The sequence below is a fragment of the Anguilla rostrata genome, chromosome 9 (genome assembly GCF_018555375.3).
Source record: "Anguilla rostrata isolate EN2019 chromosome 9, ASM1855537v3, whole genome shotgun sequence".
Lineage (NCBI taxonomy): Eukaryota > Metazoa > Chordata > Actinopteri > Anguilliformes > Anguillidae > Anguilla > Anguilla rostrata.
In genome coordinates this window covers 29595838-29611653 of record NC_057941.1, presented here as the reverse complement: position 1 = coordinate 29611653, position 15816 = coordinate 29595838, and the positions used below count along the sequence as shown (strand labels likewise).

The 15816-nt window shown below is 40.2% G+C and overlaps 2 protein-coding genes across 4 annotated transcripts in view; one reads left to right on the top strand and one right to left on the bottom strand.

Annotated features, from left to right (window-relative positions):
• The window catches only part of LOC135262324 (collagen alpha-6(IV) chain-like), a 66235-nt gene extending 53873 nt beyond the window's left edge, over window positions 1–12362 (bottom strand). For all 3 annotated transcript variants that reach the window (XM_064349294.1, XM_064349296.1, XM_064349295.1), the window contains exons 1-3: window positions 12288–12362; window positions 12021–12176; window positions 11777–11822 (exon numbers count right to left, since the gene is read on the bottom strand). In XM_064349294.1, the coding sequence (XP_064205364.1) occupies window positions 11777–11822; window positions 12021–12031 (57 nt within the window). In that variant the 5' untranslated portion in view covers window positions 12032–12176; window positions 12288–12362. The remainder of the gene's footprint in view (window positions 1–11776; window positions 11823–12020; window positions 12177–12287) is intronic.
• A 1254-nt stretch (window positions 12363–13616) lies between these two features.
• LOC135262325 (collagen alpha-5(IV) chain-like) overlaps window positions 13617–15816 on the top strand; it is a 39739-nt gene continuing 37539 nt past the window's right edge. The window contains exon 1 of the mRNA XM_064349297.1: window positions 13617–13890. Within this exon, the coding sequence (XP_064205367.1) occupies window positions 13822–13890 (69 nt within the window). The 5' untranslated portion in view covers window positions 13617–13821. The remainder of the gene's footprint in view (window positions 13891–15816) is intronic.

Sequence of the window (15816 nt, the reverse complement as noted above, 5' to 3'; positions counted from 1 at the left end):
AGGTCTGTGATCACAGAGGCCTTTTTTCTTCATCACCCCATTTCATTTACAGTACAAAGAAGGGAAAAGAAAAATGTAAAAATGTGACAGCGTAAAAAGGCCAGTTCTGCCCAAGGGCCATGGGTTAGGCAGCTGGTGCGTTGGTCTCAGGGACATGTCATTCTTCAGCTATATCTGAACTCCTACCTGTCACTCAGGCACCTGGAGTGAGGATGAGCTTCACTCTGGTCTACTGTACGGTGCAGTAGAGCACTCTGAATAAGCCCTCATACCATGGGGTATAAGAAGAATTACTGTAACTGCGACCATAATGGAGCATATAGATTTACACTGGAGGGAATCTCTCGCTCCTGTCAATCAAATAGGGAGAATGTATAGAATACTGTAACAACTCTTGGAAGAAAAAAAAAAGTGACATTTAATCGCCATTGAAATTCTCAGTCCCCAGCCAGGGAGATAACCAGAGAGTGTTGATGTCAGACATAAAGCAGTGTATCTTAGGCTCGACTCACAAAAGGAGCCAGAGGATTAGGAATCTTAAAAGAAAACAGCATCAGTGTGTTTCAACATGGGGGTCTTAGAGAAAGCTAAAAAAAAAGGTGAAAGTGCGAAGAAAAGTGTCAGGGGGCCATTGAATGTCTTTCAATGGCCATCTCTTCCCTGCTGAAAACTTTCAGTGTGTGGAAGAGATATAGAATTAAATTAATGGGTAAACAAAGAGAGGGAGAGTGGAGATATTCTACGTTTTTCAGTTACAAGCGTATGATTTGGCACATGGGTGCTTGTCATTCCAAGAAGGCAAAAGATATTTGAAATTGAACACAATTTTAAACCACGACTTCTTCAAATCATTGATTCTCCAATAGCATGTAGTAGCCCCCCCCCCCTCTATAAACCACAGGTAGAGAAACACTGGTGTAGAATATAGGACAGCAAATTCATCACAGTCTGCAGGATTGTGTATAAATTTACAGACACATGCACAGTCAAACTATGCAGTAGGTACAAAAATGACAAAAAATGTTTATGAACAGGAAGAAAAAAAAGTCATGACCCTTAGAACAGCTGTTTGCACATCACTTAATTTTCCAGAAGATATTGAGCTCTTTATTGATGAAATAATGAAATTCAAACATACTGACGGTGTGCTGTGTTATTTACATGTTTCAATTATCGTAAAGTGGGTGGATTGGGGGTTGAGTGGGTTGAGTGAGTTATTAGGTGAATGAGAGTCAGTTTAGCGGGTAAGTGGGTAGATTGGGGGTTGAATGGATTGAGTGAGTGATTAGGTAAATAAGAGTTAGAATAGCAGGTGAGTGAGTGGATTTGGGGTTGAGTGGGTTGAGCCATTGACTGGGTGAATAAGAGTGAGCTTAGCAATTGAGTGATTGGATTTGGTGTTGAGTGGGTTGAGTGAATGATTAGGTAAAAGAGAGTGAGCTTAGCAATTGAATGATTAGATTGGGTGTTGAGTGGTTTGACTGAATGATAAGGTAAATGAGAGTGGGTTTAGCAGGTGAGTGCGTGGATTGGGTATTGAGTGGGTTGAGTGAGTGATTGGGTGAATGAGAGTGAGTTTAGCAGGTGAGTAAGTGGATTGGGTGTTGAGTGGGTAATTGGTGAAGTAAGTGGAATGGGTGAGTGGGAGTTGAGTGGGTTCACTGGGTAGTGTGAATGTGAGCACTGCAGGCAGAGCAGAGGATTCACGCAGAAGGAGAGACTGGATCTTTTGGTTCATGCTCTTTTGCCCAAGGCTAGAGTCAGGCCTGTCTGTGCACATTGCCGCTAATCCAGTAATCCGCCCGCCACTCCAGGACATGGAAAAATATCTAAGCCCCGAAAACAACAGGCACCGTTCCAACTTGAGGAAAATTTGCCTCCAATCTCTAACTACACAGCAATACAGTTAACACTAAATACCATACCACTGTAAAGATAGATGCCTTAGATTCAGAGCATTTTCTCCTTCTGTTTGAAACAAGACTATCGCCAAAACAGCCGCAGGCAAAAACCTGGGGTTTCAGAGTCCATAAAAGTGGAGATGAGTCAAATGTTATGACAAAGAGAAAACAGGGCAGAGGTGCCAATGTAAACAGACTTTGGAAGGATTTTCCCAGCATGGCACGTAACACAAACAGAAATCTTACCCTCACACAGAGGTGATAGACATCCTACTACAAGATGGACAGACATCTTCATCTCACTAACAGCTGGAGAAACATCCCAACCTTCATTCCACAACAAGACTCAATATTAGTGTGCGAATGTGTGATGCATTTTGTCAATATTTGACTGATTATTGATTCTGGAGTTTGTATGCGTATATGTTAATCTGTGCATATGCACGTGTCTTTATTTGCATGCGTGTGTGTTAATACGTGCTGTGGGTGTGTGTTTGTGTGCATGAGTGTGTGCATCTGTGCTTAGGACTGGGTGTGAAGCTTAGTGTAAATGTTCATAACAAACAATCATAGATGATGACAAAAAATGCCAGAGAAACCATTTCTAGCAACTATTTGTTTTTATACCAGTATGGTTAAAATACTCCAAATTGTAATTCAAATGTCTAACATTGTATCGTAGCTCCACAGATTTCAATAACAACAGCTGCAAATTTTGAGTGTTTAGACACACAGCTGTATTCCACAGAATGAAGAGGTAGAGATTTTTGAAAGCCGGGCCATGTCCTGGATGATTGTTTTAAGTTTTTTTGTGGGGGGGGGGGGGGGTCGGGGTGCTGGAGAAATTGGGATAAAGTCACATCTTGCACAAGCTAAAACACAGATTGACACACACACACACACACACACACACACACACACACACATATATATATATATATATATATATATGCTGTACATATTGGGACAATGGCACTATTTTTGTTGTTTTGGCTCTGTACTCCACCACATTTGATTTGAAATAAATGAATATGAGGTGAAAGCACAGGCTGTCAGTTTAAATTTGAGAGTATTTAAAATCATATTGGGTGATCCATGTAAGAACTGCAGCCCTTTATTAATCCCTCTCAATTTAGGGAAGATTGAGGACAAATTAACATTATCTTAAATAAAGCTGTCATATTTTGTACTTAGTTGCAAATCTTTGCAATTGATGACTGCTTGAGGTCTGGGACCCAGAGACATCACCAGACCCTGGGTATCTTCCTTGGTTATGCTCTGCCAGGCCTGTACTGCAGTCTCGGTCCTGTTTGTTTCTGGGGCATTTGTCCTTCAATTTTGTCTTCAGCATGTGAAATGCAGGTTCAGTTGGATTCAGGACGGGTGATTGACTTGGCCAGTCAAGAACATTCCACTTTTTGTTTGGATCATTGTCCTGCAGCAAGGTAATGCACTCTCCAATGAGTTTTGAGGCAACTGGTTGGAAGTTTCTGTACACATCTGTACATTCATCCCGCTGCTGCCGTCAGCAGCCACATCTTCAATGAAGACAAGTGAGCCAGTTCCAATGGCAGCCATACATGTTCAAGTCATGACACTACCTCCACCATGTTTCACAGATGAGGGTGGGGTGCTATCATCTGTGAAAAGATGAGCAAATCCTATCTTTCACCACACTTTCTTCTTTCCATCACTTGGTAAAAGTCATCTCATCTGTCCACCACTCTTCCAGAACTCTACAGTTTTAATGTGCTTTTTACCACACTCTAAGATGATCGTTCTGTTCTTGAGGCTTACCACTGGTTTGCATCTTGTATCTGAGGTTATGCTGGTGCAGTCTCTTTATTTTAGTCTTTGTCACTGTGGCTATATAACGCCTATATAATCTGTGCCTATATCCTGGAAATTGTCCTTGATCTTTTTGACAGTTGAAAAGGGTTTATGTTCACTATGGAAAATATTCAGTCATCCAGTACAGTTGCCTTGCATGGTATACCAGGTTGTTTGCTATACTGCTGAGCATACCAGTGCCTACTTGCTCATAAACAGGGGTTAAATTGGGATTTGGGAGGTGGGTGGACCCTGAGATCCAGTGGGAGGTGGGTGAAAAAAGGTACAAACCAATGAATGTCTCAGCTCAAAATAGATGTATCTTTAATGTATTGTGCACATAATTGTAATTAAGGAAAACAATGTTTTAAAAGTTTATTATTGATTGTCATTAATGCTGAGAATTTTTTTAACCACGAAAATAATCGGTCATCCTCCTCTTTTGTCCTCCCTTCTTCCTCCTTTATCCATCTTTCTTAAACTGTCGAATTGAAACAAAATAAAACCAGCGGCGACTGGTGAGCTGAAAATTGGTGATGGGCAAAACTTTCCTTTAAACTAATCATGGATCGAAAACTGTTTTAATTCATTTTCAGTGATTAACAAGCATGCAAACGATCTGACTAAGCAATTGGAAAGGGACACACAGCTTCTTCGCATTGTGTTAGGGAGATTAAATGATAAATGCGATTTAGAAAAATCAGTTTTAGTCACTAAGCAGTGGCGGAATCTTCCCGATTTTCCTTGAGTATCAATGCAATTAATCCACAAAATAGGCTACTCAATAGCAATACTATCATATATAACCAGCTCTCCCCAAATAGGCAGTTTTAGCGAGTAGCCTAGGCCTTATAGCCTATTTTCATTTGCAGTACGAAATTGTGCACATTTTTAAATCAACATTATTTGTGGATACATGCACTTCTTTCTCCGCAATCGAATTCATGGCAAATATCTGCAATGCGTAGATTGTAAACAAAACTGAAGTGCAGGTTTTGTTATTCTCAAAGCTAACACGGTAGATAACGGAGTGGTGTATCTTGTTTGTTAAATGTAGACTACTTGGTGATTAAAACGGATTTTTCACGGATAAATTGAATTTATGATTTAATCCCCCAACACGGTATGAAGACGCTGTGTTTTAAGCTACTAGCCATTTGATTAGTCCGATCGTCGCCACGTACGCTTGATAAAATTACTAATGAAAACTGGTTGAGATCAAATGATTAGTTTAAAGGAAAGTTTTGCACCCAACAAATTTCAGCTCGCCAGTCGCCGCTGAATAAAACGTTATGTAGCCTATGTGGGAAATATTAAATCCTAGCTTAGTTGCTGACCAGCAACCTGCTGATTTTGCTCAAGCAATCAAAGTTCGTGGGGACTGTTTATTCATCTCTCTTTAAAATGTTGCATAGATGAAATTGCATGTTAATGAAATTAGCTACCTACCGCATCCGCTTCCAAACAATTTAGACAATCAACGATATTTTTCTTTCTGTGCTGTTCCTCCTGAGTTTTTTTTTTTTCTTCGGATTTTTGATTGGTTGAGCGAGTAACTGGCTAGAGGGAACACATGGACTGGAGCATACGAAAACTGGACTGGATTGTCATAGTTAGCCTATTTGTAAAAGTGCCGGTCAAAATTATTTATTTATTTATTTACCAAAGGTGGGTGGACGCCGTCCACCCGCGTCCACCCCCAATTTAACCCCTGCTCATAACAATGTATCTAACTTGATTTTGACACATAAAATGTTTTAGCTATTGGCTATTATTCAGATTTTTCAGCCTGACGGCCTGCTTTGCTAGCTCTGATACTCATTTAGTCATCATGTTGAGAGACAACAGTAACTGACTCCAAATGCAAATTCCACACCTGAAATAAACTCTAGAGTCTAGACCTTTGCTAGCTTTCCTGTGCATGAACTAATGATGCAAAGACATACAGCTGGCCAAAAAACAGCTGAGCAGCCAAATGTCCAATTACTCTTGCTCCCAAAAAATGGGGGGCTATGTATAAAAATGGCTGTAATTCCTACTCGGATCACCCAGTATGGATGTAAAAACCCTCAAATTAAAGCTGACAGTCTTAACTTTGAGATGTTTTCATGTTTTATTTCACAGAGCCAAAACAACGTCCCAATTCTTTAGCATTTAACTGGTCACCCTATTTATGCATCCCCATACATCCTGAACTAATACAGGGTCCTAAAGAAGGCTTCAAGGTGGAGGCACAAGTGGAGGCATAATCCCTCTTTTACATTCTTCATCATTGCAATAATTTATGACTTAAACATCACTCCATCATTGCAGCAATATACGACTCTACCCATTTTTGCGCTGTCTGATTTCAGGCAAAAGCCCATGTTTATAACCCCTGGCTATCTCTGACAGCACATCTTTTCAGCAGCAGGAATATGCAAATCAGAGTGGCACGCCATGAGTGGAGATTCTGCTGGGGAGTGTTCTGTAGGGTGACACCTGCTGTTGGGAGGAGCTTAGTTTGGAGGTAGTAGAAGAGAGGAGGATGAAGGGGAAGACCAGTGCCATCCTGAGCAATCCCTCCCACCCCCAACATGAGGAGTTGTGACAGATGGGGAGCTCCTTCAGCCATAGGCTCATCCACCCCATGTGCAAGCCGGAGGCGTTCCTTTGTGCCAACCGCTATCAGACTGCATAACGACAGCCATGCCTTTTAAAGGACTTTGCTGCTGCACTAAAAAAAGCACCTTTTTACTTTTATTTTTAAAGCAAATTACTACAAGCACTTTTTATGTTTTTTATGTCTATGTGTGATATGTTGTTTTTATCTGCTGCTGTAACACCAAAATTTCCCCACCTGGGGGTTAATAAAGTCTGTCTTATCTTATCTTATAATGAAATGTTGGGCCAATGCAAGGCCCCAAACATGCTCAGAGGACAATAAGTATTGAGGGGGAAGGGTGTGGCATCATGCAAATAACCTCTCCAAAATGAGCGCCATTAACATCATTCCTCTTTCCGCGACACAGGTCACTTGTCTCAGCATGTACACTGTGAATGTTCAGTGTTTGGAACAAATACTTCTTTTTTTTTCTTTTTTTGTTAAATACCAGAAAAAATTCTGGGTGTTCAGTTTCTATATTTTTGCCCAAAGAATTCTCCAGAGTTGTATGGATTCCACTGGGAGTTGAGTTATGCGAGCTGCTTCAGGGGAAACTCGCCGTCTTCAATGCCAAGACTAAAACGGCCACCGCACTTTACCTCCTCCCAGCTCACAAGCTGCAGGTTAGGAGGGCGCCTGAGATATTCCTCTGTTATCACTCACTTTACGGCAGGACTGCACAACCCTGTTCCCGGAGATCTACTGTTCGGAAGGTTTTCATTTTATCCTAATATGGCACACCCGATTCTACTCATTAGTAGCTTGACGAGATCTAGCCGTTAAATGAGGTGTGCTTTGTTAGGATTGGACTGAAAACCTTAGGTCTGCAGGACAGGGTGGGGCAGCCCTGCTTTATGAGAACGTTCAATATGAAAGCGCAGTGCTCAAAGAGTCAGATAGGCATCATGACATACGCTGCCCCACCCCCCACCCCCCCTTAAGTCTGGACTGGCAACGAACTTTGTTCTTTTAACAGGGAACCTTGTGTTCCTCACATTAGTGAAAGAATCACTTTTCTTGACAGTGGCAACGAACTCAAAATACAAAACCGAATTTTACGAGTTTACACGAGCATGGGCATGCTGCCGATTCAGACTGCTGTGGAGGACCCCTCACTGGAAGCAAATCAGATCAACAGCCTCATGAAGCTCTGCCGACACTTAGGCACTCCTGCCTGGGCAATCACTTTTTTTGGCATTCAAAGTGTTAATTAGAGCCACAGCATATAGATGCATGTTCATTCTTCAAATTTATAAACAGGAAAATAACACAGTTCCTTTTGATGTAAAGAGCGTCAATTTTACAAAACAAACGCAACAAGAAAAGATGGACGTCTGAGGCAGCAAATCTGTATGGATATTCACTCCAAGTTCACTTCAGAGTGACAGCCCATTAAAGGGACATACTGTTGATTGGTTAAAATGTAAAATGCCATGTCAGTTACATAGTTACAAGAAACATGGTCTCACTGTAGTGGCCAGTGTAAGTACTTTGTTGGTGTCCTTATTAGTCGATTGCTACGGGCTATGCCCATGTTCTCCTTGGGCACAGGCAGCCGAGGCAGAGGCCTTTTATTCTTATCACAACCAAACCACCATAATGAGACCACTCTGATGTCAGACATGAAGGACATTCCATTCCAGCAATTATACTCCTGTGGTTTACATATTGAGCCCCCAAACAAGTAATATTTGCATAGTGAGCACAGAGCTGGAGGGCATGCTTTCTGGATTTGTGGAGTTTGCCTCGGCAGAGAAAGACTATGAAGCATGTCTGACCTTTAAAATCGTAAGCTCCGGTTTCATCACACAAGCAATGGCACGCATCATGAATCTGGCCTGTGTTCAGGAACATTACTGAATGGTGATGATGACACCCCTCAAGTCGACAGAAACAGTAGTAAATAGCAATTAACGAGACCTCCAGCATCAAGCACACACCCGATTTTTAACCCTCAATCAATAACCTTTGTCTCCTGCTGTTATTGTATGGCCACACTGCTGTGTCAAAGATCTTTAGGTTTCAACCATAAAATAAGTCTTTCCTTTGTAACGAGCATAAAGATTCAACATGGGACAGAAATAACCTCTCCCTAACACATCGAGCACAAAATGTTTAGAGCAGCCATTTTCAACATCATCAATCAACCAATAAGATATGTAGCCTAATCATTTTTTAAAATTGCAATTAAATACATTTTTAAAAAAAAAGATTATTCATCAAACAGATATGTCAGGCAGAAAAGTATTCCCCAAGGGTATATCACAGGCTGTGTCGCTGGTCTAACACTCCCACCTCCTCTGTCAGGGTGTATCTACCCACTCACAATTTCACCAGAGAAACAGGTCATGGCATCATCACCCTCTCTGCTTCCTCAATCGCATTGACATAAACGCATTACTGCCTTGTGCGCAGGTAAAGCACTGCTCTCAAACCTGACATGTGACTCTCATTCATCATAATGTGTGGCCACGATGCTACGCTGGCAGTCCTGCTAAGAGCCCTGTGGGAAATGAACCTGGCAACAGGTAACCTCATCGCATACTGTATAGTGGAGAACTGCTGTGTGTGTGCGTGCATGTGCACGTGTGTGCGTGCGTGCGTGTGTGTGTGTGTGTGCGTGCATGTGCATGTGTAAGCGTGCATGCCTGTACACTGTCATGTGATCTGTTGCAATGCCTTTGCATCTCTTATGCCAAGAGCTAAAGCAGCTACATTCAGAATATTATTTTAGGTTGTGCAACATTTTTCTCTCCAGCAACCACTCAATTAAACCATAAAATTCTAGCCCAGGGCAGGCTTGAGCACAATATTAGTATACAAATATATCATATTTAATGAGACTTCCACCCCTCCTGTGATCAGTTTTTTCTGCATACTTTTTCTATGCAGAATCTGTCATCATCTGTGTTTTTATTAACTGTGTGTGTGTGTGCGCGTGTGTGCGCATGCATGCCTGTGTGCATGTGTGTGTATGTACGTGCATATATGCATGTGTATGTATGAAAGAGTCTATTGGGACAGATATCAACTTACTCTCCAAGGAAATTAGATGCAATCCAGTGTATTAGCCAAATAGCCCCTGCCAACTCCCTCTCTATACAGACAGAAGATCAGTGAATCTGGTTTATGAGATTACCAGCATGCTGAAATCTACGTGTAGGCAAGGACCCAGTTTTCTCTATTCACAGAATCTCAGACACGGTACTGAGGTATTAGGTCACCCTGTTCCCCTTACTTTACTTCAAGCCCCATGGTGAGTATGCAGTTGGTAAACTCTTTTGAGTTACTCTTTCAGCTCTCAAAAATAACAAAAAAAGTATTTGAAACATTCACATTTTTATCAGATGAAACAGAAGAATAAGAAAGTACTACATGCCAAAGAACATTCATATTTAGCTAAAATGTGGTTTGTCTTCATTTTTGTCTCAGCAGAATTAACTGGGTTACTGGCCAACAATTGGACTGAATAAAACAAACAAGTAAATTATATTTCTCGAAACAGAATAATGTTCAGTGTTAAATCAACTCTTACAGAGTACATGGTCCCAGTTGTAACAGTGTGAGGAACTCACATCTGGCCTACAATTTTTAAAAAAATACTGCAGGGGGCACTGCAGGAAATTCTGAGTCCACATGCTCCCTCACTATCCTGATACTGCACACCTGCCATTTAATCACATGCCCCACCCCTCAGCAGATACAGTTGCTGGTTTAGGGTTACATTTCCCCCCGTTTATTTAGACATCTTAGATAATAAAAAATCATAAACAAAACATGCTGTGAAACAGATAACCCTAATTACACACTTAGGATTGTAGTAAATGATAGAGACATTTTTTTAAATGAAGCTCAAAGTTATCTTACTTTAAGCAAAAACAAGTGACAAGCTGCTTTCTAAGCTAGCAAATTATAGCAATTAGGAATAAAACGACCAAACCGTCTTTCAAATTTCTCTCATTTCTCTTAAAAGAAATGTACAAGTGTGATGGCACAGGTCCAGTTTGCTGTAGAACACATGCCAATCTGTTGGAGAATTTCTAATGGTCTAAAACCACATTGTGGGCCTTTTCTCATAAAAAAGAAGGGGGGGGGCACAACTCATTGTAGATACAAGTCAGTCTGCAAAATAAAGCATTGAAAATGCTTTCTTTGTTGGGGACACCACAGACCTCCGAGGACAGAGTAAAAATCTGGATTCCCCCCAGTTTCCATTATTCTTAACTTCAACTCCATTTAATTGAATAAACCAATATATGAAAAAAATGAGCAGGTGAGCACAGTGTCAGGGCTGTTTTAAATAAAGAAGACAAGTAGGCTATGTATTTAAGATGAGCACAGGATTCTGTAACTCTGGGAATGCATCAAATCAAGGTACATTACTTCAAGTAGCCAACCTCCAATAAGAAATACCAAACAACCAAAAAGAAGGATAGGAAATCTGGACTAAAAGATTTAACATTGGAGTTGCATTTCATTCTATTTAAAGACAGGACTTTAACTGCGAAGAGTCACAACAGTATAGCTGAGTCTGTGCCAGCATAAATTAAGAGAATTACAGCGTCCTTAAGAGCAGAAATGGGTGGGGATTTCACCAAGATATTTGAATAGTATTCGTTTTACTGTAGTAAACATATTGATACAAGGTGCACTACTTCTCTCTACACGCGGGACAACCTGATGAAGCGTACAGCGGTTTCACGTCTTATGAAAGTTTTCACTGTCTTTTCACTGACAAATACCCTCCCGGTTAAGTTTGCTTAATTCATCACGTCATTGGTTCTCCATACATACAACGATAAATCGTCGCACATTCAAGTTACAAAACGTTTCGCTATAAACATTTAGAAATATAATCAGATTAAATATAGTTACTTGTACATGTGATAAAATGTCAAATGAAAACGTAAATCCAATTCTAAATCCGTTGTGCCTACTTACCCCTGTAACATTAGAATTTACGACGTGTAGGATATCCAGAGGAGTAGGGTAACCCCATAACTAACAAGTAATAATAAGTGTGAACTAACGTAGGCTTGCCGTGCATATGAATGTAGCAATATTACAATTTGTACAATTACCGTTGCCAATGTCGCAACACCAAGTCTGAACGGGTAGCGCATTAAATTATCCTGATTTAAACATTGAATTCTTCTGAGGTGTAGTTCTCCCCATGTAATCAACTAGACACTCCCATGTTAGCTATTTTCTCTAAAATAATTATCATGGTTGGCTACTGTAAATAATTTTTTAAAATAATTTTTTTATTTTTTATTTTCATTCTCCAAGAAAATACATGCCAGTAAATCTTAACGACAGAGTGAGTCTGGATATCACTGACTGTGGCGAATGCGATAAATATTTATGGCTAAGCGACAGTAAAGACATCAATTGAACTTACCCCATACGTAGTTTCAACTGCCAAGACAACAACGAACACGAAAATTCTGTAAATGAAGCAAAACCAAATAATTAATATTATTTATTTTTGTGCAAGAGCGATAGGCGATCAGGTATTCTGTGGTAAAATACTAATGATTAACTGGCATAAGCAGTATACTATATGCAAAATAAGCAGTATAAATGTCGTATATTAATATGCTAGTATCATTGCAATGGATGTCAATCAATAAAGTTAAACGGACCCGAATTTCATTTTGTCCTCTGCAGCGTGAAACTCCGGTGTCTGACCTATAGCCGCCTCTCACTTTCTGCAGTGAGAAACGGTTCACCAGACTTCACTTGCGCTCGCCACAGGATCCACGATGCTGTTCTCCCACTGTCACAGAAGCCAACAGCAACTGGGGAGAGTACGACGCAAATATTAATCTTTGTTAAGTGTGAGATCCAATGTAATAATCACCTAAAATACACAGATATGCATGCTCTGAACGACAGAAAACATAACTCACCAAACTTCAGCGGTTGGAAAGCTCACCCGCTTGATTCGAAAGCACGCAATAAGCGGTGAGGGCATTAGAGGGTGGAGGGGGCGGAGTCTCCATAGGGTAGAGCGCAGGTAGAGCGATACACCTTTCCCTCTTTACAGGTAGTCTAAATTCGACCAGTCAACAGTTGTCCGCATGCTGTGGCGTATTTGTTGGAATTAGAGTACCAAAGTAGAGTGAAACAGATTACTTATAGTTATTACCATAATAACAGCCCCATATCACACAATTTCAAAACCATTCAGCTTACTACATGAGTTACACCAGGTGTTATTTTCATGCACAACAATTAAATAAAACATCTTGTTGCCCCCATGATATTCGCAGCTAATTATGTGCAGCATCTCAAATTCAGATTGAGATTGTTTTGCCAAAAAATTATTTCGGTTGCTTTGGTGTCTTATTTGAATGATTTACCAAGTTTATTTTTCTTATGTTTTTCGTTTCTTCATTATAATCAGGTCTATTATACTGTACCTCAACGTGTGCTATGAGAAACGCTTTATTGCAGTCATTATTTAATCGTCTAAACAAGCTTGTGCGTACCTAAATTTCCCAATTAATTTTTATTAATGATTATTTAGCAACTAACGACATGTTTGTGGCGTCATCAAAAACAGGTACATTTCTCTGGTAATCTCAAAATGAGCTTTAGCTAATAATCATGATTAATAACCGCATTTCAAGATACATAATACAAGTGACTGAATGTATGACTACCTCTAGAATGACAGAAAAGAAAGCCTATAAAGTATATAATAACATAAGAAAACGTGATATGGATGGGGCTTATTATATTACATTTTCAGACATTAATATATGCGCAAATCTGTCACAGCCATTCCGTTCATTCCATCATTTGCATGTCTTGCATGAAGAATGCGAAAGACAATTTACACGTAAAATTCAAATCTTAAATCGCCTGCAGAGTCATGTCTAAGGTATGCTGTCCATATTCTCCTAAGGAGGTAAAACGGCTAGAAATAATAAGTTTGGGTGGGCGAATGTGTCCTAATCCGCCTCGTGCACAAAGCCCCGGTGAATGATTGCAATTGTTGAATTTGGAAAAGGTATACATTTTCTGAATTAATTCAACACATATATTATAAGAATATTACAACAAACCGTTTGCATTATAGAAGCAACTTTGCTATGAAAGCAAATGCAGAATAGACACATTTTGGGGTGGGTGTCATCGTGGACTACTTTTGCGGAATGATCGCTGGCCACAAAAAGTAGTTCCAGTCGCCAGGTTAAGTGGCAGCGAAAAACTTTGGTGCAGCGGCAGAAGAGAGCTGGCACAAGGTCGTGAGATTGGGAAGTCAAGCTATCTGCATACTTTTTAACGTTTTGTAAACTTTATATTTAAGATGATTAATTAAAGAATATTACGAGTACTATACTAGTACTAGGACATGTGCAAGTGCTTAGTACTAGTACAGTGATAGTGCTGAATTGTTGAATATTTCTTAATACGAAGAATACCAACATTAAGAGTATGCAGACACTTGTCCTGGCTCTGCTTTTAACGACCCTCTCCTTTGGGGTGCGGGACTCAGAAGCAGCGGTGAGTGAACTGCCATGCGCAATTGCTATTTTTTATTTCCTGAATTAAGCATTAAGTGACGAGACAGTATTTGCGAATTCTGGATCGGGTTTTTCAGACAAGCCCACAGCAAATAAATGTAACCTAATATCGGCTAAATATACTTCAAGTGTTTGTTTGGAATATGTGAATCAGTATCCCAGTACTGTAATTTTTTTGATGCATGGTATTATTACTTTTAATTTGCTGTAGTTCATATTTAAAAATATGTTTTTTTTACTCAGTGGAGTAGCGTAGATGTGGCTCTTCTACATCACATTTTTTGGCTACTTGACTCAGAAACTCTCCTTGGGTTAAATACTGAATAACTTCCTGATTTAATTGTCATGCAGTTTTCGTGTTTCTCTAAATATTCAGTATAAAATAAACACTGTAGCTTTTCGGTCTCATTTCACATTTCATCTCACATTTCTGCCAGCTAGTGTAAACTCTGTAAAAAATATTAGTTTTGTATTAACACACTGCAGCTTCTCACACATACCAGGCAATACGTGCAAACTTTCATTGCATTTGTTACAGGGCTCGACGCTGGAGCACCACATATTTTATTTGTATTAAATAGGCTTGTGACATCAGTTTCGTGAGTATATAGTTTCCTTACGATAGTAACCTATAGCTTCATCATCACATTTTTATCAACAGTGACGACTACCATAAATTTTAACAGGGCGCTCAAAGGTGGGAAGAAACAGGCTACGCAGACAGACGCTTTGTGTCTTTGTCGTTTTGAGTGACAAAAAGGTCTGAGGAACATAATGTGATAATGCATTATCGGTCAATTTGTTGAGAAAAATATGTGCAGTGATGCCTCACACTGTCCCCGTGGTTTTATGGCGCGTGCCGGAGAGGTAAGTGAATTGACGCGGCCAGCGAATTGAAAGGTGAATGAACAGTGTATCGCAAGTAGGGGCTCTCGAAGTCACTTAAATTTTTTATACACAGTTTTACAGTAACCGACGCTGTCATGGCGCACATTGATTGATTTGTGCACATTTCCATTATTGCACATTAATATACATTACCGTTGAAAGTCTTGTGTCTAACTTAAAATAGCACTTGTGGCTAGCATCGGAAATCTTTCATTACGCGTTCTTGCACGAAAGTCTTGAAGTTATTAAATATGTAAACAAACAGGCAGACACACCTTAGCACAAAATAGGCCTACTTTTATGTTAATCAATTAATTAGGCATACAGCGCAGTATCCATTTAACTCTATGGCAATGTTCACGGCATACATTTTTGCATGAACTGGTATTTAGAAACGTTCTCAAAAATTACCTTCTATATGACTTTCATGATCTGGATTCTCCTGCCCACCCTGCGGGAGTTTGGTCCGTAGCGAGGGTAATGAAAATATACTAAACAGGAGTACATTTGAAACATGCACAGCTACTCCCCATTGCAAAGGGAATAAAATGGGAAGTTGGTTCTTGCGACCAAATGGATAAAAAAGATATATTCTGAGATGAAGATGTAGGGTTTTCTAGTGCAACACAACTCCTGTGTGGCTGAAAAAGGAGTTAAATTTGAAGAGCGATGTCTTGCCGGACATAGTAGCTGGTCATTGTGCTAGGAAGCAATGACACAAACACATCTTAAGTGCCTTGTAGCTCTGTTTTGACTGGCTGTTGAAAGGGGGGTTCAGTTTGAGGGGTGGGGAGTTTGGCAGAATTCCCTTTCTGGGACTGAGGAAAAAGGGGTTGACCTTCTGAGATGGTGACAGGGAGGCGTGGGGCAATGCACATCTGTACAGTATGGGACAGTATATGTGCAGATAGAGGACCACTGCAGCCCTTCTGCTCCGTGCCTTTTAAAGACCATGCCAGAGCATCAAACGATGACTTCATAAAAAGGAAGATACTGATTGGAAAAAGGAGGTCACATG